Genomic DNA, 25,390 nt, shown 5'->3' with positions numbered 1-25,390 from the left:
CATGCTTTTGAAGCAAATTTAGTGGGTTACAAATTGTGGACACAACAAATTTAATAAAAAAAATTTTGACTAACTAATTTAGCCAAAACTCCCCAAAACCATGAAATTTCAACGGAAAATATCATGTTTTCCAAACTTTTGTCAGTTAAAGAATAATGCTAAGAGCTTCAAAATTTGTTGGAAAATAGCAAAGTTATTAAGACTTCATTGAAGGTCACATTTCATAACTTGAAAATTCACGTTTAAGTCGCTTGCGCCACCTCTAAATCTTAATATGCGATATTTAGAAGAGCACACGAATTTTTGGTTTTCAGACATTTCGAGAAATAAGTCGCACCCTAATGCACATTTCACTAAAACTAATGCAGGCAAGGTATTTGCTGATTTGACATAAAACTGTGACAGTGAGCGCCGATTGGACATGGATCAGAGCTTTAATTCTAATGCATATTATTGAATTCTGTTATAACTGTTACAAACTCTGTGAATTCATTTAAACAATATAAAAATTACGGGTGTTCAACATAAATATATAGGTATAAGTTTGATTGATGTTATTGCAAGTTAGTTGTGCCATTCCTTATAACCACATTCCTTATAACCGCATGCTTTCATTTTTATTTGTTTTTGTTTGTTTTTTTTTTTTCATTAGTTTACCGGCAACAGACTGCTGTTTTGCTTTGAAAAATCACTTAAAAATTCCGTTGAAAAGCTTGAAAATAGTAGAATGCTTTAGTGGACTTAGCTCAAATTCGGCTAAAAAGCCTATCAACCCCCAATTTGCGTTTGCCCCTTCATTATTGGCTCTGAGCTAATAATATTTCAATCATTATTTTCCCTTATTATAATGATGGGTTGTTTGATACGATACATTATTTGGCCAAACATCAATCCATCTTCGGATGAGAATACTAACAAATATTTAAATTTAACCTCTTAGTAGAATAGCGAACCGGATCCTATTCCTGGCACTTTTGATTCACTTCGGCAGTGGGTTTTTTTGAAAGCTACTGAGCTCATGTTCGGCACAATATGCGCCGTATTGAAGTGTTTCTTATTGCAAAGTTTCAGATATTTTGGCCGAGAAAAACCCCCCATGTCAAAGTGTATCATGGAAGTGCCCAAGTAGCTCTGCACCCTATTGTCTTTTTGATTGTTGAGGAAACATACTATTAGCTTATTACCTGCCAAATTTCATCTGAATCGAATGGACGACAGCTGAGTAATTGCAGATGGCGTAATGTGAAAGGTAGCGTCTTGATTTATTCAGAATTTCTTAAATTTGTTTTAACAATTTTCACATAATAGCAACTAACGATTACGGTACGAAATACGTAAATAAATATACAAAGTACTATTGTGTGTAATAAGAACTGCTGATGGTAGAGGTGTAAGACGTAAAAGACGAAGAAAAACTATGAGCGTGCCTCTGGTGCCTCTGATTGATTGATGGAAATTTTATCAGTATTCCGTTTGCTTGTCTGTGATTCTACTACGAAAAACACCATGCATAAAACAAAAATATTCATACCTAATTCGTTTTAGCATGCAAAGCTTCTTCCACAACTATAGGACATCATCCAACTAGTCAAATCCATCCCGCTACTTGACTCCGGCGACTACCGGCCAGCCTGATAAGATCAGGTCTAAAACTCTCAACGCTCAACCCAGGCCGCAGTCTTATAAACGATTGCAATTCATCCTGACTTTCGGTAGGAAGACATCGAAACAGAAAGGATACATGATAAAACAACAAAGCGAAACAGACATTCCGAACCAAAGGAAGGTTTGCCGGTGGATCGTATTATACGGCTTCTCTAACACACACCACCGAACAATGGTCGGAAACGAAGGAAGTTTGGCCAAAACAATAGTTTTGATCGATGAAATAATGACGCGATACAAGTTTTTTTTTTTTTTCAACTGAAAAATCATCAAAATTATACAATTCCATTATTGAAAATTGTATAAAAAAGGTTTCCGATGTTTTTTATACATTTTAATATTGTTACTTAAGCCAATTTACGTCGTCATCCAAATCAAATATTTTCCTTAATTTTGGAACAACTTCAATAAAGGATCGAAGAAAAAAAAAACAAGTGTTTTGGAATAATAACAACTATGAAAATCTTTGGTAGTTTTTGTCGCGATTTTCTTGGAGTCCAACCATTGTGCACTGGACTGACATTCTTACCGACTGCATATTGGATGGAAGGGACACGGACGGTAGGAAATGACGCACGGCCCCGACTCGGCATGGGGTCCCTAAGCCTGGCGCCTGAATGGTTTTCCTCGGCAATCGCACAAGCGAAGCAGCGCCCACCGCACATAACGACCATCAAGAGGTGAGTTTTATCGTTTCTCTTCAATCGGGGCCCTTGTGAATTACCCGAGTGCTGAATAAACGTCCAACCTGCGACCGTGTGCCGTTCGTTATCAGGCGACAAAGTTGTAACGTGATGGACATGGGTTTTTCTTGCTTCGAGCGGTGCCACCACAGTGGGCAAAAACGGACACCGAAACCACAGCTTTTAGAAATAGTTGGGTTAAAACGATATGCATACCATTTAATGTGACCGTGCTGATCATCCAATTTTACGGTAATATTAAATAGATATTCAGAAGTCATGTTAAATAATATTTTATCTTGTGGGTTGTCCATGTTGATCAAATTACAATATACTTCAGTTAACCACTAATCACCTTTTAACTTTTTTGTTTCTTTACAAAAAAGACTCCCGAACGGTTGCAATCTTTTCTCTGTTGATACGTGAATCTTCAAGTTATTAACGAAGGATTTCATCGACAATAGCACACTCTAAAGTACAGTAATGAAAACGTTTTATTAAACGCTAGTCAAATCGCAGAAACAGTTGTGTGCGGTTGGTCAAATTTTGCAAAATACTCAGACTTTTACATGAGATCCGACACAGTAAATGGAGTATTTTTTCTAAGCATCCTGATGGATATTATATAATTCTCTTTGAAAATCATGCAATAATCTTGCCACAAATTTATTTAAATGTTCCCATGGATTCAGCAAGAATGATACGTAGGATTTTATTAGAGTCCTACACACTTAGATTTTTTTCTCGTTGTTCGGTAAATATTTTCACCGAAAACGTACTGTAAATATATGTTTTACTGAAGCTTCGGTATTACAAACTTAATTTACCGAATGTCCTTGAATAAATGAAAAAAATCAAAACAATGTTTGCCCACTTTTACCGAAATCGTCGTTTCATTCACTGAAAACCCAGTAAACAGTTTCGATTCGCCGTAGACTGTAATTTTTTGCAGTACCGTAAAATCGGGTGTAATTGATCAGAAGGGTGAAATTGATCATCGTATCACACGATTTTATTTATTCGTAATGGAGCACAAATATCAATGTAAGCTGCAATAAATGAACGTTGTTTGTCGTAACTATTGTCGAATTGTGTGTTGTAAAGTTTTTTTGTGTTAAATAATGTTTATTATTATGAAAATAATGTAAAATTTCAAAATCATGGACGGTGCAGTATTGACAAACACCTATGAACTTCTATTTCTAAGCAAGGATTTGAACATGGTATAAACCTGAAAGTTTGTGAGGATGCTTGAGATATATCCCTAAACCAGATTTCATAACCAAAACTCGTACCAATTAGCTCATATGGTTGAATTAATTGAATTTCTGTTAGATATCATTGAATTCCGTAGGAAATTGCATACATTTAGGCGTTTTTCGTGTAATTGTTGAAATTTAACTGTTCGTTATTTATATAAATATTGCATCGTTAAGAATTTGACAAGCATATTCGGATTCACAGAGCTCAAATTTATCATGTAGAGTTGTTTTGAAAACTAACAATAAAGGCATTGACAAGTGATCAATTTCACCCCGAAATGAGATCCCCTGATTTTTTATTTTAGAGATATTTGTTAACACTAAGATGACATTTGTTAGAAAATTTCGCTACATGAGTCGATGAGGCTCACCTTCGTACTTGTTTTCCTGCATTTAGTTGTTTGGCATTGCTAACATTATAGAAAACAGACTAGAAAAACCGTGAAAAATGATCAATTTCACCCGAAATTACGGTACATCAGTTCATAGTGCTACAATGTTTTACCGAACAAATGGTAATTTGAAATTTCTGAGGCCGCCATATTTGTTTCGGAGTCCTCGATCGTATTGCATCCGATACTGCCTAACAGTGTTAAAAAAAAAAACTACAGTAACAGGATGAGCGTCTGGTACTTCTTATCCGTAAGTATGAGTCATGATTGATGGAATAAAATGTTTTCATTGTGGCATACAAATGCGAAATTATGTTTCCGGATTGCAGCGTCACATTAACGAGCACGGATGACGGAATCAATGGCACCGGTTTTGTTCGCAAAGGGTGAGGAACTGCAGATGAACTAGTTGTTTTGTTTTCTTAACTGGCATAACTAGCTTGTTCCTGTGGCGCTAGATTTGCAGCATGTCCCACCTTCACCAACAGACAAGCAATTGTAGAATCTGATTAACAACGGGGCAATATGTCAGACGGAACCTTCATAGGAGCGAAACTTTTGCACTATTCGCTTAACTAAACGGCTCTGCATTGCTGTATCCTGATAACAGTTGAAATTTATAAATAGGTAGTTCTAACAAGTGCAAACGATTTGAAAAGCAAAACGCGAAATAAATCGATTTATTATATTTGACATCAATATGAACTTCATTGTTTTTATTTTGTTTTCATTCAGCATGTCCGATTCCGACTGCTTGCTGTTACGATGCGTTCGGTAAATTATTTAACAATTCTCTCGGTAATAATTCATGAATATAATGTAATTTTTTGACAGCTGACTGTCGATGAAAATTATAGATTGTTCAGTAATTCTTAACTTTACCGAAAGCATTACCGAGCGCTCAGCGGTTTATATTTCGGTAAAAAAAAATTACCGGAGTCGGTGATATTTTCTAAGTGTGTACTCTGTTGAGGGATATCCTGCCTACAACTTTAATATAATTATGTCCCGAATCATGTACAACTCCTCTTCATGATTTTGAGAAAAACCTTCTTTTCCTTTTTGGCATTAACGTCCCCACTGGGACAGAACCGGCTTCTCAGTTTAGTGTCCTTATGAGCACTTCCACAGTTATTAACTGAGAGCTTTCTTTGCCTAAGTTGCCATTTTCGCATTCGTATATCGAGTGGCAGGTACGATGATACTAAATACCCAGGAAAGTCAAGAAGTTTCCATTACGAAAAGATCCTGGACCGACCGGTAATCGAACCCAGACACCTTCAGCATGGCTTCGCATTGTAGCCGCGGACTCTGACCACTCGGCTAAAGAAGGCCCCTTAGCACAAGGACACCTAGAACCAGTTTCAGAAGGAGCTGGTACATGGTTTTTCATTCTTATTTACGAGTGCATAAACAACTAAATTTGGCCGGATTTGGTCTGAGTATTCCGGAACCGGTTCCGGTAGGGTGTGATGTGGACATTTTCAGACCATTATATAGTTCCATCATGCGACAGCTCAAAATTCATGATTTTTCATCTAAACCTACAGTATGGCTTATAAAAAAACGCGAAAATCGTCATATGGCAGTTTTTATATGAAAAATTATATCTAAACAAAATTGGTATTTATTATTTGTATTGTTTAATCTGCTTAGACCAGTTATTCCCAAAGAAGGTGAATTCACCCTCCTGGGGGCGATTTTCAGGTCCAGGGGGTGAAAATTTGAAAATTGTAATTTGGGGGGCGGAAATACTAGAAAGGGGGCGAAAGTAGGGTTTCGTTCTACTTCGTCATAAGAGCTACTATTCGTCGTATCAAACTTAAAATGTTCCACTACGGCGGACATTCCAACTTACCTGCAACTTAGATTCATTTTCCGAATGTAATTTTGTGAAAGCTTTTATGATTCGTCCACCCGTACACCAAAAATGCAATGAAACTACTGCATTTCGATAAATAACATCGATCGACATCCGTCACACCACTTTCCAACACAAGTTTCTTCCCACCCCCGTGGGTGACTTACTTCGCCGGGCACTTATTTTCACTATGGAAAACCTTCGTACTTCTTCACTGAAGGATTTCATTCCAATCACACGCCGTAAAACTTCAATAAATCACCAAACTTTACGAAATTTCCTCAACCGCCGCGTATAATTGAGAATGTAAACAAAGTTCAATCCATCGTACTGAGAAAAAAAAGCTTGTGCGCATCAATGTGTGTGCGACGCTCGACGTAAAAATACGGTTCCTTTGATTGTGTTGTTTTCGCTGTACTGTGAGCAAATGCCATAATTGTACGGTCAAAGGAATTGTGTTCATATGTTCGGGCTGAATTTTGATGACGAACAATTAATTTTAAAGGAAATTAGTATATTCCATCATGCTGAAGGAATGAAGGGAGATGCCCGTAGATCTATATATTCTAGTAAAACATTTTATTATAGCGTTGATATATTGTGTTTTAACCACTCAATATATTACAGTGAGCCGTTGTGAGCAGTTGTGGGACGAATTTGGAAACTGATTGCGACGGAGTTGAAAACGATACGACGGATTGAGAATAGGAAGTCGATGCCGGTTATAGACCCTTTGCGTATTATGGACCCCCTACAGAAAAACATAAAATTATCAGTCAAAGCAACTTTATTCCTATGAAAATCCACCGGGGGAACTTCGATTGCATTGTTAGTCAGCAGTTTCACGCAAAATATTTGGTTTGAGGCACATAAATTTGAGTTTTGTAAATGAAACCACACAAGAGGGTCCATAATACGCATTTCCAGGTGGGTCCATAATAGGCACGTCGGCAGCGAGCCGGATTAATGGGAATCAAATGGAGGGTCCATAATACGCAACGTCAAATTTGTAAACAATCCTATTATGGACCCCGGGAGGATCCAGATTAGGCATTCGGACAACAATTTTCCAAATGTATATTTCTCTGGGAAAATCGTATGATTTTGTATGAAATCTCGCAACGAATTATGAATTGGTAACTGATTTTTTTCCGAAAACATAAACGTATTCAGAACTATGTTATATATTTGTAATCAGAAGGAGCAATAAAAGTGTTTTTAAAGTGATCGATTTCATTTAATTATTAAACATTTTAGATATTGGTTCAAATATCTTAATTAAATGATTAAATGTTTTATTTATTAAAGAGCTTTTGAATTGGTAAGCTAGTGTTATGATTATTAGCATCCGGGTCCTCACAGGCAAAGTTTTCGACAAAACTTGCTACTAACTTATAGCAAAAAATATTGAAAAAAAAAATCAGAAAATTTTGTTAGTAAAAAAAGGGCCAACGTTGAAACTACAATTACCGACTAAAAATATATGTGAAAAATTATCGGATTAAAACATCCTGGTTTTGAGAAAAAAAAATAACACAAAACCGTTTTGACTTCACATTGCAGTTAACAATGCAATGGATTTTTTTTTGGTTTCATCAATGTTTTTTAAAGTTTTGGCGCTCTCAAAATTGTCAAATATTTTGAAAATAAAAAATAATCAATCAAATTCATAAGTTTCTAAATTTAAATATTCATCCAACTTTATTTAGTGCAGTGAAAACTGGGACAGTAGCAAGGACAGTAGCCTGTAATACACTTAGGTTAGGTTAGCAAACATTACAAATTACTTACCAGTTCATCATTTCAATATGTTAATATTAATATATGATAGTATTAGTTTAATTGCATAATTAGCTTCAAAGTCACATATGTTTAATATTTTTACATAAGTAATCTTGATAAATTTACCAATTTATTGATTTGAATTTCAGCAAAGTAGAGCGTCTAATACAAATATTTCAAAAACATGTCAGGGAGGTGGTTCCAAAAATATATAGGCCTCAAGGGGGCGAAAGTCAAAAAAGTTTGGGAAACAGTGGTTTAGACCCTATTTTTCACTTTGAATACGATGTTGAATTTTTATGTGCTACTTTCTCCTTACTAGGGATAAATTGGAAGTACACCTTCAAATATAAACATGCAGGCATCGAATTCAATAACTAACTTTGCTATGAAAGCTTTTAAAACATCAACGATGGGGCGACATTCTACACATGTCTTATCTTGAACATACGGCCATATCAAATAGTAGAATGGATTTATACCTGGAGTGCTGGGGACTTGAACATATTTTGGAAAAAAAAGTCTCATTTTGAAGAGCTGTGATTAAACCTTCATATAAGTGTGATAAGGGGCTCTGTTTGGCTAAAAACCTATGAGCCAGTATTAATCTATTTTGTATCTCATCGAAGGAACAACTTTTATTCTCAAAAAACTCCTGTATACCTCTGAATATGATTTTTATTAAGCTACAACAAAAAAATAAAGGCACATCAAACCCAAAGGATGCAAATGCTCCCAAAACCATGACCCTGGACAAACATTTTATTGTGACCATGAAAAACACATTCTCTAAGACTTATTCCATCCTCCTACCCCAAGAAAACTAATCTTTATAACGATTATGCATAAGCATAAGCATAAGCATAGATGACCGTACAATTCGTAGTTGCTACTCCGTGATTGACCAGAACAATCGAAGTTGCACAGGGAATTAATGAATGGGGCTTGGGATTCTTCAATGTGCACAAATCGAGAGCTCAAATTTTAAAAGTCAATAACGGCGCCGGCCACGTCCTTACGGTCATCGGGGAAGGGAAGGAATGTTAGTGTGACTACCGTTGTTACTAGAGACCGAGATCACCTCTGCATCTCCACGGTTGTCATGGAAAGGATATTGGGTTAGTGGGTAAGGTATAGATCTGGGAGTCACCAATGGTAGGTGATGCGATCCATGATATAATTACGCCTAACCGAATTCGCGAAATAATTCGATAATCGCATTGGACGCCGGACAAGTGTTCATCACTCGCCCTCGCAAGAGCAAGCGATGCGATCAATAGATCAAACACAACTAACGGATCACGCCACTTTTCACTTCACCCGACCGACGCGCGACATGTTTGATCCTGCCCTCATCGCCCGCCCCCGCAGGAGCAAGCGTCAAGGTCGAAGGATCAAACACAACTAACGGATCACGCCACTTTTCACTTCACCCGACCGACGCGCGACATGTTTGATCCTGCCCTCATCGCCCGCCCCCGCAGGAGCAAGCGTCAAGGTCGAAGGATCAAACACAACTAACGGATCACGCCACTTTTCACTTCACCCGACCGACGCGCGACATGTTTGATCCTGCCCTCATCGCCCGCCCCCGCAGGAGCAAGCGTCAAGGTCGAAGGATCAAACACAACTAACGGATCACGCCACATTTCACTTCACCCGACCGACGTGCGACAGGTTTGATCCTGCCCTCATCGCCCGCCCCCGCAGGAGCAAGCGTCAAGGACGAAGGATCAAACACAACTAACGGATCACGCCACTTTTCACTTCACCCGACCGACGCGCGACATGTTTGATCCTGCCCTCATCGCCCGCCCCCGCAGGAGCAAGCGTCAAGGTCGAAGGATCAAACACAACTCACTAATCTTTATAACGATTATGTGTGATTTTCAAAGGTGGAAATTTCATCAACAGCGTATACGACGATCAAACACTGTTTTTTTACTTTCAAAGAACAAACCCTTCCAACGTTTTTACTTTTGTACATTATTCAGGTTAATAGGTAAATAGACACTATGCCAAAAATCAAACATATTTTTTTCTGACGTTACGCCCCAACCGAGATAGAGCTTGCTTTGCAGCTAAGTGCCCTTATGAGAACTTCTACAGTTATTTACTGAGAGCCTTTTTTGCTGATGGACCATTTTTGCATGTGTATATTGTGTGCAGGTACGATTTCGAAAATTTTTCGATGAAAAAAGACCCTCGACCGGTGTATTTCAAAGCCATGCCTTTAAGCGTGGTCTCGCTAAAAAGCTGTGCGGTTACCGCTACGGCCATATGGGCCTCCCAAACATAAAATTATTATATTCGTAAAAAAATGATAATAGGTGTAAGGAATCGGCATCATACAACAAGTCATAATTCATGTTTTTACCTATAAGTTAAAAGACACTTTATCACTGACGAATTAAAACTTTTGACATAAATCGAAATTGTGGGCCAGTTCAAATAGGGCTCCAGTATATACTTCAGGAAAATTTCCGGAAATTCATTCAAAAATTCCTCTCGAAAAATCTCCAGAAGCTCTTCAAGAGATTTCTCTAGGAACTCTTTCGAAGATACCAGGAATTTCTCCAAAATAATATCTCTCGTATTCCCTACAGCGATTTCTCCAGGGCTTCTCCTGGCGGTTTAATCAGCGATATCTTTTAGAAGAACTTTTGTGCACTACCAGTTTTTCTGGACCGGTCCGATAGGGCCTTCAGCAATTCGTTCAGGAATTTCCGTCTGGGACTACATCAAGGATTTTTTTTTTTAGGATTTTTGTAGGAGCTTTTCTATAGCGATTTCGCCAGATTATGTCAAGGACTCCTTCAGAGATTCTTTGAACGATTTCTCCTGATATTTATCCGAAAGTTCTTCCAGAAACACCTCAAAGGATTCCTTTGGAAAAATCTCTATAGGGGTACTTGACAGAGATGTCTTCAAGGCTTTTTCCAGGTTACAGTACGAAAATTTCTTAGATGATTAGTTAAGATATTCCTCACGGAATTATTTCTAGGATTTTCTCCAGAGATTGCTCCAGGAATGCTTCCGAAGATTCCACCGAAAATTTATCTAGGGATTCTACAAGAAATGATTTCATAAATTCCTATAGAGATTCTTCGAGAGTTTTGTTCAGGAATTCTCCCAGAAAAACACTACTTGAATTATTCTTATGATTTTTCCAGGTAATCCTTCAGGGATTCCCTTTGAAATTTCTAGAGAGATTTGCTTCGGGGACTTCAAAAAAACAATTTGAGGAGGATTCCTCTGTAAATTATAAAATCATGAATTTCTCCAGGGATTTTATCAAAAAGAATACGAAGTCCTCCAGGGTTTCCATTACGATTTTTTTTTTAAATGCTCCAGGAGCTACGTTTTTCAGAAAGCTTTCTGAGGATCTCCTGGATAAGTTCCTGGGCGGATTCATAGAACAATCTCTTGAGAATTCTCTAGAGGTCTCAAATGAAATTCTTGGGAAAAATCCTGGAGAAATTCGTGCAAGAGCCTGTGGAGGGATTCCCGAACAAATCTCTGGAGGAATTTATGAAGAAATTCCTGGAACATAAAATATGTTTGTAGGCTACATAGTCTTTATGTTTTCATTGGTTTTTCAATAATATGGCTTCATTCATTAGAATATACATTCGATTCTTTACCAGCTCAACCCTAGAACAATTTCTAGAGAACACCATTAGAGATTTTGTAGAGAAATCCATGTAGGAATAGTTGAAAAAAGCTGGGTAAATTTCTGCAGAAATCCCTGTATAAATTTTCCTATAATAATCTCTGGAGGAGTCTCTCCAGAAAGTCCTGTAGAAAGGAAGGTCATTTTGAACAGAATGAAGATCCACATCAATTTAAATTTGTTTTTTTTTGCCAATGAACAGTTCGGATTCCGCCATGGACATTCGACGACAACTCACCAACTTTTACGTGTAACAAATTTGATTCGTTCCAACAAATCTGAAGGCTATTCTACCGGTCTTGCTCTTCTAGACATAGAAAAAGCATTCGATAGTGTTTGGTATTAAGGCTTGATTGTAAAATTAAATCACTTTTATTTTCCAACATACATTGTTAGAATAATCCAAAATTATCTGTCTAATCGTACACTTCAGGTTAATTAACAGAACTCCAAGTCTGAAAGACTTCCTGTAAGAGCTGGTGTTCTTCAAGGCAGCATTTTGGGACCAATATTATACAATATTTTTACATCTGACTTACCTGAGTTACCTCAGGGATGTCAAAAGTCTTTGTTTGCGGATGACACAGGCCTCTCCGCCAAAGGACGAAGCCTGCGTGTCATCTGTAGTAGATTGCAAAAAAGTGTGGATATTTTTTCTTTACACTTGCAAAAATTGAAGATTTCTCCTAATGCTTCCAAAACTCAACTAACAATATTCCCACATAAACCAAAAGCTTTGAAACCTTCAATTTGACATGTCACGTTGAGATAGGGTCCAGTAGATTGGTAAAAAAGTGCTTGAAACTTTGTCACCAGATATTGATTTCTGGCTAATAGGTCGGTCGATCAATTGTCAAAATTCTCTACAGGAAATGAAACTTACCGTCCGCACTTGGTGATGATCATCTCGGTGCCGATCTTGTGAAACTCTCGCCACAGGTCCTTGTTCTGCAGTTTCATCTCCACGCCGGGCAGCGAATAGCGCGGGGGAAGGGCCATTGCATGCATCGGCGGCACCGGAACCGGCAACATCGACGGAAAAGGATCTGCTCGATCACGATGCGATTTCGATTTGCCGCAGGAATCAGGTGCATCCAACGATTCATCATCCGTACGGTTTTGAGCAACGGCAGGCGGGTAATCATGGAAAATAGTCGAGAGATGATAGATGAAAAATCGATTGTTAGTGAGAAAGCACAATGGAGATTGGAATGATTAGAAAATTAAACAAACATAATTAGCTAAATTTGATTAACTTTCCACCAACTTCTGGCGGTTCAGTGAATTCATTCACAGCGGTCATATTGCGCTGATTGAGGGTCTCTCGTCGGAAGATGGAACCGGATCGATGTCGTCATAGAGTCAGGTTTTTTTTTCTCTCGGGCCCATCGTTCGTTATCGATTTCTAAGACCCGGAGGGCAGCAACCGCGGTTATGAACCGTGAAAATGAAAATTTCATAGTCATTTATCGTCGGGTCTTCGGTTAAGCTCTAAGTTTCTGCTTGCTGTATCTTGCTGGCATGGGAAGAAATGCTGATGAGAAGTAAGGAATAAAAGGTTCCATAAAACAAAGCACGATCGTATATGATAGAAGAAGAGACGTAGTGTGGCAGCGTTGCCAAAATCACGTATTTTTCGGCTTCAACTGTCTCAGAGAAACTATTTTTTGATCGTTATGAGAACGCCGGACAAAATCTCAAAAATGGTGTTCACCTTGAATCTAGCCGCTACGACGAGGAGGGGGGCGCAACGAACTTGGTGATTAGACCCAGTGTGGCATAAATTTGGAAGTATGGGACGATGGAGAAACTGGCCATTGTAAGCAGCCATTAATCGAGTTCGTCGGCGTAACATTGTGGCGCAGGCCATATCTTGATGGATGAGGTATCATCAAAAGTAAAGCACTCAATGTATTTTTTCATTGAGAAACATAAGACTTGATAAACTTAGCCCCAATATCTAATAACATCACAGCTACAAAACCATCTGGCATCACCATTTCCAAGTGAGCCCTCCCGGAACGATGGAGAAACAAAACGAAAATTATATCATTAATTCGCTCTCGTTATATTTAGGGTCGTGCAAGGCACTACTGACTGGCGCCACTGTCCACCGAGAGACATTCATATTCATATGGGTTTCTGGTACGAACCCCGTTCTTGAAATGAGCAGCTTCTTCTTAATTCGTTCCCCCGAGGGGGGAACACCAGCTAAGCTCTCCGACATTCCGCCTAAAGTCAAGACGCCCGTCAGGTTGTTAGACCGTAGTCAAATTCGATGAGTGTTAAGGGAAGACGGGGTATGTGCGCATTCTAAGGAAAAACGCTATTTAACTGTGAATTTTTTCGAGAACTTTATTTTTATTGGGTTAACAGATTGTTTAAAAAAAAAACAATTTGATTGAAATACCTTATTTCTATGAGGTATTGTGGTGGGGCTTTTGCCCCGACGGCGCATTTTACACCGAGTTCCCCTACAACCCGAAAAATTCAACATCAAACCCGAGGATATACGTGCTCTCATCATCGGCACGCCCCAGTCTCATTAATCATGCCTCCACTCAGTGATGGGGCTGATAGACACCTCGCGCCAAATCGCGAGGTGTCCAAAACCAGCTAGCGCCACTTGGACGGAAACAGAGGTCATTACTGTCTAGCCACGTATAGAAAAATTGCGAAAAAAAGAGTTGTACCCATGAATGAATCCGAAACAGAGATTTGAACAAGGGTCCCCCTTTGCTAGCGTTGTTTGATTGCCTTAGATAACTGCTTCAATTCAGCAAGGTATTATTTCGATCGTCTATGAGTGTGTTTCGTAAATCATCAATAATTGCACAGTTTCCATCCAATATACACGGTGCTCCTCAAACCGTTATTATCAGAGACTTGGTTTCCATCAATTATATCCTAACCAGCCGATTGCTATAACTAAACTGCATGTCTAAGTAATTTTTAAATATGGCTTGTGTTCAAATTACGCCCTTTGATAAAATCAGTCCACAGCACATTTAGTCCTTGCCACTCAATGAACAAATGCGGTGTCTTCACCAAGAATCAAATTAATAGTTTTCAACACTTTTTAAAAAGGTCGAGTTATGGTGGAAGTATAGCTATATATTTAGAATTTGACCATTTTGTACGAAATTTAGTGCAATTGTCGGTCACGACGACAATCATGTTCTCACGAGACCGGCAGCAACGAATTTATAGTGTCACCAGCAACGAGAAGTTGGCTTCCTCGTTGTCTACTCTTTGATTTGTCGTTTTGATTGTCCTTCGGTTCCACAGGTTCCATATCAAATTTCACCTAGCTTTCATTCAGCTAGCGTGATTGTGTGTGCGCACGCTTTGAAAACGTTTTTGGCCATCGACATAGGTTATAATCCCGTCGGTGGCAACAATTTTCACAGAAAGAAAAATTCATGTAAATTTCAGCTAAAAATCATGCACACAAAGGGAATGCCAGATATGTCGCAAATTACCATGACAAATCGTGTAAAATTACATCAACATCATGTAAATTTATGCGAATTGTCGCGTAATCGGTTAGAGTCCATGCTAGATTACACGATGTGTAGTGGAAACTTCAATGATGTTATTGTAATTTTACACGCTGTGACGTGTAAATTAGCGACATATCTGGCATTCCCTTCATGTGCATGATTTTACGCTGAAATTTATATGGATTTTTCTTTCTGTGAATTTGTTATCAACCTAGTGGAGCAATTCTCGCTGAAACCAGGCCGCCATCGGCCATTATTAGAATTCCAATTTTATGTCACTGATCGCTAGTTTTCGATAAAACTTAAGGGTGGTCCTTTCGGTTTTCTCAAATTGGTGGACCCCTTGTACGCCAGCTAGCTATACAGTATGCAAAAAAGCCCATTTTTAGATAAATCTTGGGTATTTCTTCACGTGATATGTCTCATGTTTCCCTTGGAACACATAGCAAACTTAGTGGAATCGTATAAGGAAAAGATATAGCTTTCATTTGTAGTTAAAATAATTTTGGCGGCCATCTTGAATTTCATAAGAAAAATCAATTTCTCACCATTAGCGCACCGCTCGTTTTGAATTCTGAGATCACCATCAGAAAGCTGAGGAAAAATTGCGTAAGATAGGCTACAAAAACTAGGTGGTATTTACCCTATGAAATGAACGATTTTTTAAATCATGTTCAATCGTTGGTGTTTTATTCGAATCAGATGAAGAATAGGAGTATTATTTTAAGTGAAAAAATCTGGCGGCCATCTTGGATTTTGACGCCATCTTGGTTTTAAGTAGTAGAATGAGTTTTCATTTTGTTAGCACTCAACATGTTGAATTTTAATGCTACCGTTACACTTACTCTTTTATGTTCGGATGCGCCACTGCGACCAGTATTTAGATCTATTGTGGCAAGGATATAATCATAACTTTCGAACAGCTCAACCGATTTCCAATCTTTTTTAAGGAATAAAAGTTTAAGGTTTCAAATTTTCGGAACAAATAAAAAACTCTGAAAAAAAAATTTTACATGAGAAAAATATAAAAATTTCTAGTTTTTAAAGAAAATTCTATATTTTTTCATGTAAAAACATTCAAAAACACGTGTATTATTTCAGATAAGGAACAAAATAGCAAATTTTCACGGAATTTGGTGACCCACTAGATCGGTTTTTCATGGAATGGCTTGCATATACAGTGGGATCGCTCCATTTTTGGCACCCCCAGATTTTGGCAACATTTTTGAGTATCAAAAAAATTTTAAGTTTTTGTAAATGTACAATACCGAATACATTCCAGAACTCCGTCCTCGTCGATATTTATTTTAATAAGGGAAGGGGTGGTAAAATGAACACCTTAAGGAAATCATCTTGTTTCTGATACAAAAACGAGAAATTTGTATAGTTCTATCGCATAACATCAAAAATAGGGATGTAATCTATAGCAGCGACATAGATTCAGACTGAAATAGCTGAATTTTCACATATTTTCATCGCTATCAAAAAGCGATGCAAATGTTCATTTTACCTGCACTTTGTAGGTAAAATGAACAGCGGTTGGTGGTAAAACGAACACCATCATATCATAACGATATTCACCTCACTGAAAAACCTCAAGTCTTCCGAGCTAAAAGTTACGTCAGTTCTAATTTTCAAGCGTTCTAATTTTCAATTGACCTACGTATGAACTCGAACGCTCAGATTTATGCTCTAAATCGTCATTGTGTGCTAAAAATTCATCGAAATTTGTTTTTTCTCGGTAAAAGGCACGGTGTTCATTTTACCACCCCTGTTCATTTTATCACCACTTCCCCTACCATATTCTCCTAAATCCTTCCTAAGCGCTTATTTACTTCGGAATGGCCATGGCATTGCATTGTACAAAACAAACGTAATGTTTAATGAGGTCAGTATCTCAACTAGAGACCAACTTCTTTTCTCAGGAATTCATATTGTGTGACCAGCCCACGTGAGTCTGTCAGTGGGTGATACACAAAAAAAAAACACTTTTCTTCAGATTTGGAACAGCTCGTTTGCGTATGTAAAAACGCACAGCAGTAATAGAAACAAACAGGGTAGAAGCACCGGTTTTGGCCATACGTCAGTCGAAGCCATAGTGGATTATAAACCGTTTTACCTAGCCAATCAGCAAAAAAATGGTTTCAGCTTAGTTCCGATATTTTTCACACATAATATGAATCAAAAACTTGCGTTTAATATACCTGTAGTATGAATAGTACTTCCCATATAATTTTTAAACATATTTTCTCTAAGGCTGGCCAAAACTGGTGCTTCTACGCTAAAGCAAAAAGTTGTGTGTCTTAACGTTTGATGAATTTCATAAAATAATATAATATATTCTTGTGAATTTCAGAAACAAAAACATATAATCCATAGAAAGTGTGCATATTTCATTATATTTTGGAGTATGATAATTTCTAGTAAACTCTGAAGATTTCTAGTTCTTAGCGGGATATTGTGGATATTTAGTGGTAATTTGAGCATTTCTGGTAAATTCTTTGGAATTTTGAAAACGTTTCCAGTGAAGTTTGGCTAGTACTAGTGGTAACTTTGAAAAATAAACTTTCGAAAATTTGCATCTAGCCAACGTTTCGGCGTATGAAAATTTGTATCAAAATCCTAAGCGAGATACTGACATTTTTTTACAGGACCATGTGAATTCCTAGCAAGATGCTTCAGAGTCCAGCATGTTCCTGTAGTTTGCTTACGAGCAGTCTGCAGTCAATCACTCGTTATGAGAAGCTCTACTATGTCAGACACATAAATTAAAGAAGCAATTCTAACTTTCCGAATTTTGTCAAATTTTAGACGAGGGCCTTAAAGTTAAACTGATTTCAAATGATCAATAAAGTTAAAACTCATACATTTTTTAAAACTCAGATTTTTTTTTGTGAATACCTCTTTGAAAGAGTACAGCAATATATTTCATTGTTTTCTTTTCGTATCCTTCCACATTTAAACAAAAATGTCCAGTTCTTGAATAAAGGTCACTTATGCGATTATTTGTTCAACGTACCCCACGATTATTTATTCTACGTCCCCCAAAAAAATTAAAATATTAGTTGTGTCATTTTGAAATATTGCGCTTGAGAAAGTCGTTGAAAAAATGCTGAGATTTTTCAGTAGAAAAATTTAAGGAATTTGTATGTATTTTGTTCATATCTGAAACACTTCCTAACATAGTAGGCTTATAAATTTGTATTTTCAAAGATATTCAGAAATAAACGATTTCTGGCTATTGATTTCTAAAGTGATTTATATCTTGTAAACTATTAGATATGAAAAAATGTTTTTTTATAACCTATAACATTATATTGTGCTATTTTTTGATACAAAATAATAAGCGAATTTCACAATTCATGGCTCATTGGACACTTTTGCTTATAAAGTGGTTTGATTACAAAATCAAATGTCCATAAACCCTAAACTTAATTTCGTTTTGTGAACCTGTATGGCGATTTCGTACTTTGTGTCGGCGGCGTGGAATTTTTTTTTCGTTTTTCACATTTTGCTGGACTATGCGCTTTATAAAGCCCCAGCCCACCAAGGGAGGGGGGGGGGTGAGATGTGTCAATAAACAGCAACCCAACATTGCATTACGGTTAGGAGTTATCAATGATACCTCGCTGATGCGTAAAACATTAAATAAAATGATGAACAACAGATCTGCATCATCAAATACGATGATTTCATGCGATATGTTTGATTGCCAGAAACTGGTACTAGCATCACATAAGTCGTACACTCGAAAATCAGGAGCAAATTAGAATAATCCGACCTGAACGTGGATACCAAAACGCGAAGTACACGCAGTGAACTGGACTATAGAATTTAATACATTTTGCCTTATGAACGATGAAACGATCATTGCAATACGAACGCTTTATGTATCTTTTTAGCATCACTACACACCAAGGCGTCGATAGGCGCATGGAGTACGCACGAGTCTATCGATCGGAAGGTCCTTGGTTCAATTCCGGGTTGCCACGAACACTATTTTTGTTTTCAAATTTCGAACCAGATTCCTTGTGGCGAATTTTCATAAGGGGTTACTATGTTTATCGATAGTTCATTTGCCTGAGTGTACCAAAAAGATGTGATGAATCGCCGAAATATATGCAGTCTGACAGCCGTACACGCAGCGAACTGGACTATCGAATTTCATACATTTTGCCTTATGAAAGGTGGAACGGTTATTGCAATACGAACGCTTTATGTATCGTTTTAGCATCAACTCACATCAAGGCGTCGATCAGCGCGTGGTGTACGCTCGGGCCTATCGATCGCAAGGTTCTTGGTTCGATTCCAGGTCGCCGCGAAAACGTTTTTTGTTTTCAAATTCTGGTTTCAAAAGGCAAATTTATGAATTTCAATCCGATTTCTTGTGGCGAATTTTCATAAGGGGTTCCTATGTTTATCGATAGTCCATTTGCCTGAGTGTATCAGTCCTCTGTAAAGCCCAAGCAAGCGGGATCGTGCATCGTCGAAGTGGAAGTTTTGGTTCATTTTCACGTTTTGCTGGTCATAATCTAGTGGTGTAGCCGACAATGGAATATCAACTGGTGAGCTCGTTTCATTCTTCTGTTTCAAATGAGTTAGATATGATGGTTCACATTATTATTGAGAGAGCAAGGAGGATACTACGTTTATGTATGTGTTTGGGCTCACCGCAACGACTCCCTATTCCACATTGACCAGTATTTGAACACAGCCGACGCCTTTATTGCATAGTTCAAAGAACTGTATATAATCACAAACTTGGCACATTGAAGGTACCACTAATACCAAGTAGCATCTGTTGGTTCCTTGTGCAAATATAGTTGATCTTGCAACAACTGCGGGCGGCCAATCATACTCATGCTCATACTCAGCTTTGATGGTGTATTGTTACTGATAGTAACTATACATGAAACATCGTGTTAATGTCTCGGTTTTTCTTAGATTTGGTAGGGTACCATCGTAACTTCGAAACAGGCCCCACGACTTTTGTTTCAAAACTCTGACCAGTATTGTTAGTTTTTTTTTATGATAATAACAGTCTGAGGAGCACCGTGATTCTGGTTCAGCGTTGAGATTTACAAAGTCATCAAGTGTCATTTCTCGGCCCCAGCCAAGAAAAAGTCCGGCAACGAGCCTGACTGACTGAGCCTCGACGCCACTTATCTCCGATGTTCATCTCGCACGGTCTCGTTTCGCGCTTGTTCTTTAGCTAGGGTAGACGCTCCCTTAGTGGAGGTACTGTGTTTGACATGTTTCGCACTAATAAATGGCTATGTGATTTATTTTCCTTAGATGTATGATGTGAAAGTGATACAAGTAGTCGAGTGATATCCATGAAATAAAGAATCGTAAAGCTATTTAAAAAATCGCTTTAATATTTCACTTTTTTACATATCTACATATAGAGGTGCAACAACACAAAAAGTTGATATATGGATTGGCATATATAAGAAATCAAAGAATTTTGAATGGATATTTCTCCACTAAAGGAACAGTGTTCTTTTTTCTGGTGCAAGGATTTTTTATGAATCGGTATTGGCATACCTTTGAATGCTGCAAGGATTAGGAATCTATCGACTGGTAAGTTAAAATCACATGTTTCATCATTTTATCAGCATATTTTAGCTGTTTTTCCTTAGATGCTCCACTAATGGCACCTTCACTCTACACGTCGTATCATGCGCGCATCCATTTCGTCAAAACGAAAAAAAAATCCATCCATCCCGCCATACAGAGAGTAACAAAACCACGGACATTCAACTGGAAACAAAAACCCCCAACAGGCACGAAAAAACATAATTTGTTTTAATTTAAAAAGTAAACATAATTGAAAACACAAAATCATCCCGTCCGTCGAGGCTGTGGCGAAATGTTGGCCACCTCGTTGGAATGGCAGCTGCCACACACACAGTTATCCACCAGGTACCTACGGAGTCGAAAAAGGCGGAATTCGATAGCATGTTGTTTGTTTGTGGAAAGAAATGTCGTGCGATTGTTGTTTTTTTTTGTCAGACCTAAATAGGGCGATGACTATATTGTTGTAACGAAAGATTTGAAGTGTGTTTTGGGGCATTCTATTGGAGTTATCATCGCATTTTCACCTTGGTGGTCCCCAATGGTGCGTATCTTCAGCACTCTAATGAGCTGAAGTTGAAATAGGTGCGCTGCCACGAGGTTGATGAACAGAATTGGGACTGAGAGATATGCGAGTGCATTATTTATTATAAGTTTCAATTACGTGTCTATTCCAATAAGTGCATGTATGCATATGGCACATTGTATTCAATTTGATAATACTTGAAAACATAACTACCTTTATCAAACGTATATTTTTTTCCAATAGTTATCAGTCAGCAATTGAGATAATAAATCATCGAGCTGTTTAGTGAAATACCTATAAGCAAATGAAAAATCATATTTAGTACTTAACCATTAAATTCCACTAGAGTTTGGAACTTTAGTGGAATTAAATGGTGTTGTACGAAATTAGGTTTTTTATTTACTTAGCAGTTGAGAGTCATTTATGTGAAGAGAACTGATTTGAAAAATACGCTGCTTAAATCCCAGGTAAGTGAGAATCCGGGGTAAGTGGGACCTTTCATCATAACTCTTTTAGGGAAAGCTTTTCAAGGGGTATTCTTCTAGAAAGTTGAAGATAAAATGATACGGAATGTATTCAGTGCAAAAAAATATTGTTATTTTCAGGTGTTTGTTCTTATTTCAAATAAAAAAAAAATTATGATCTAACTCGCCCCAAAATATTTAAACATATCGCCCCGTTTTAAACATATTCCTAGAATGTGGCACTAAAATATTCAAATAAATTATTTTTATCAAAGAAGTTCTTATTTTTCATTTTTGAAATACGATTTTCAAATTGAACGAAAATATAGATAACATTTGAAATGAAAAAAATCGAAATGATATTTTTCCATCTTTATTGAACTTAATTTGTTATTTCTACAAAATTAAGTTGTTTCATAAAACAATCCCATCCCATCAAGTGTTTTTCTGCTATGCATAACAATAATATCAGAACATGTTTATAATTTTGTCCATTATTGAAAGTTTACGTGTTTCTTTTTAATTAATGAGCTATAAATTATATATTTATAACCTGTTCCATTCCTACTTACGCTTATAGTGAGAAATTTCCAGTTAATATCAAAGAACAAGTATTACGATGCTGGATCATTAGGCTGAAATTCTTCTTCTTCTTTCTGGCGTTACGTCCCCACTGGGACAGAGCCTGCTTCTCAGCTTAGTGTTCTTATAAGCACTTCCACAGTTATTAACTGAGAGCTTACTATGCCAATGACCATTTTTGCATGCGTATATCGTGTGGCAGATACGATGATAATTTATGTCCTAGGCATTCGAGAAAATTTCCAACCCGAAAAGATCCTCGACCGGTGGGATTCGAACCCACGACCCTCAACTTGGTCTTGCTGAATAGCTGCGCGTTTACCGCTACGGCTGGGCCCTTAGGCTGAAGTACGTTAGGCCAAAATATGTTATGCCGAAGTTCGCTTGATCGAAACCCCTTAGGCCGATCATCAAGCCGAAAGGGTCATTTGGCATGAAAACAAATAATAATGTAGATATCTGCTTCCATTGATGTGAATAATCATTCATAAATGTAAGTGCCGAAATGCTAAGAATTTAGAAAATCAAATACGAAGCTTTGTTCAACGATTTGAACTTCTTAGTCCGTACCAATCCGGATTTAGAGCACGGTGAAGCACAACTACCGCACTACTCAAGATTCATGAGGAAATCCATCAAACCATTGATAAAAAAAGTGTAGCTTTTTTCCTTTTTCAAAAGCTTTTGATCGAGTACCACATGTTAAGCTTTTGAATAAGCTCAACTCAATTTTACTTTTATCGTTATGCTGTAACATTTATCGAATCATATTTGAATTTACGAACGCAAGTGGTTGATCCTAACGGTGAACTCGCTAATCTAATCATTATACTTTCAGGTGTACCGCGGGGATCCGTCTTGAATTCCTTGCTTTTTTCTTTATTTATAAACGATCTGCCATCCATTCTGAGGTTCTGCCTAATACACATGTTTGCAGATGATGTGCAACTTTTTTTCTGCACGGCTAATACCAATTTAGAAAGCGTAGCAGTACTGATAAATTTCGATCTTAAGCGTGTTCAAGGATGGTCTGAGAAAAATCTTCTTCCAATAAATCCATCTAAGCAAAAGTCATGATTATTTCTAGGCAACATGCTCTTTCACCTTTACCTAATTTGTTGTGCAATTATAAAAAAAAAAACAATATGTTGACAAAGCTTCTAACCCAGGAGTGATTTTCCAAAATAATCTTGAATGGAATGTCCAAGTGAACTCACAATGCGGGAAAATTCAGGTCTTCATCACTTTATACTTACAGCTTCTATGGTTCCCGTTTCAAATCGCTTTTGTTGCCTCATTTTTCGTATGGTGTAGAATTGGTTTTAAATTCTTTGGCTTCTGATTATGACCGTTTAAGAGTTGCTTTGAACCACTGTGTACGATGGATATTTAATTTTACCATATGTTCTAGAGTAACATACTTACAACGACAACTTTTAGGGTGTTCCTTTTATAATTTTTTTTAAATTACGTTGCTACATAACATTATTTAAGTGTTATTGTGTTAGTGTGCTATTGCAGCATAACTCGTCGCACTGCGGTAATACTTTCTTTGAACGTGCAATTATACTATGGGTTGAACTTCGTAATGAAATTAAAGTTACAAGTTCAGCATCAAGTTTCCGTCATGAATGTTTAAGCTGGCTTAATGGGAAAACTAAAGTGAACGATGCAGCAAGTCAACGAAAGAGATAAAAGTTAATGTTTGGATTGTTTGAATTTATTGAATTTGTATAAGAATGGAAGTAGTCAATTTGAAGAACAAAAATAATACCGATTGTAGTAAATTAATAAGGAAAATAACCTCACGCTGCAAGTATTTTCAGTAATAAATAAAATAAAAAACAATGCCACACTTTTATAATTAAGGTAGATGTACCAGTTATGGACATAGTGGTTCCCTATTTCGCCATACGTGATAACTTTAATGTCTTCAAATTTTGAAAATTTTTGTGTGTTGTAATAGTTAGATTTAAAATATATCTTGATGTTAAAACATTAAAAAAGATTGAAAATGTAAACGTTATCAAACTTTCACATATGGCCAAATAGGGAACCACTATGGCCATAACTGGTACACTTTCCCTATCTTGAGATAAAGGAAAAGGTTTAAAAAGAGACACGGAAACCGTCTTAAGCCATTTAGCTGCAAGGACTGTAACTTAACACTATACAACGGAAAAGCATGCTCCAGTGGCACAGTCGTGAAACATTCCTGAGGAAAAATATAAATGGCTGAAGCGGGAATCGAACCCACACCCTATGACTCGATGCGAATAAATTCCTGACGACACTAATCGCACAACTACGAGGCCTAGATTTAGATTAAGCTCTGCTAAATTAAGAAAGTATTTTCAATTTTTTAACATGAATAGTGCCAATAATTGTAATGATAAATTGGAAAAAGCAGCATACCTATATTAAAAAAATCGATGAAATGACAGCAACATTGATGCCAAAAATGCCATTGTTTGTAAGAAGACAAAATCTCTCATGCGATCATAAGAAGCCATAAATTCAACAATAACTATGAACGCATGTTCCTACAGAATAGCTATTATACAAAAAAAGGAAAAACTACTAATGAATGTAAGAGTTCTAAAAATTTCTATAATGCAATATGAGACCAAATATAAAAAACGGCCTTATTGGAAAAAGTAAACATCACTAGGTCGAATGATGGATGGTACAAAGACATTTATTATAACATTACTTTAAATCGAAAGCCTTCCAAATTTCAACAAGAAAATGCAGAATCTCCGATGAAAACATTCATTCTGAGCTACCATAATGAGCAAGAACAGGCTTACAATTGTTCTTTGCTCATTGCACCTAGCTCCATTCAAGAGTCTGCTGGGGTAATTAAGGACTACCACTGCCCATACTCGTATAAAAGTCCCATACTGTTATTCGAGTATGAATCGTGCTAAGAAGTCTTTGTTTGGACAAGCTTAGTTTAGAAAAGATGAGCATCATTGATTTTAGTCTTTAATTTCTATTGTACTTATAACAAGTTCTCTTTCAGAAGTGATCAGGTGAATTCAAAAGTTTTTTTTTTATGCGACACTATATATAGATTTCTCAGAACCGATAAAGTTGAGCATTATACAGCCACCCACGATTTGTACAGTCGTTAATGCTATGCTATGTTATGCTAAATGGCACTATTTTGCGTGTATGGACAATCAATTTAAAAGGAACAGTTCATGAAATAAACAAAATTCTTTGAGATACATAAAAAAATAACAACCAAACGTTTGAAGAACTACTCTGATTAGGTTTTTTAGGTTTTAGCCTAATAACCCAATCGACCCAACGTACTTCAGCCTAACATACTTCGGTCTAACGTATTTCGGCCTAATGACCGGACACCTAGCACTACAATTAGTTAATAAAGTTCATTTGGATCCATTGAAGAAA

General features: G+C 37.2%; 1 protein-coding gene across 1 annotated transcript in view; it reads right to left on the bottom strand.

The window, feature by feature from the left end:
• The window catches only part of LOC5578071 (T-box transcription factor TBX6), a 133,967-nt gene that overhangs the window by 83,854 nt on the left and 24,723 nt on the right, over nt 1-25,390 (bottom strand). The window contains exon 2 of the mRNA XM_001663642.2: nt 12,202-12,364. Coding sequence (XP_001663692.2) covers nt 12,202-12,364 — 163 coding nt within the window. The remainder of the gene's footprint in view (nt 1-12,201; nt 12,365-25,390) is intronic.

This window comes from Aedes aegypti, chromosome 2 (assembly GCF_002204515.2).
Source record: "Aedes aegypti strain LVP_AGWG chromosome 2, AaegL5.0 Primary Assembly, whole genome shotgun sequence".
NCBI classification, from domain to species: Eukaryota; Metazoa; Arthropoda; class Insecta; order Diptera; family Culicidae; genus Aedes; species Aedes aegypti.
Note: the sequence above shows the minus strand (reverse complement) of the source record. Positions and strands in the feature narration are given on the sequence as shown.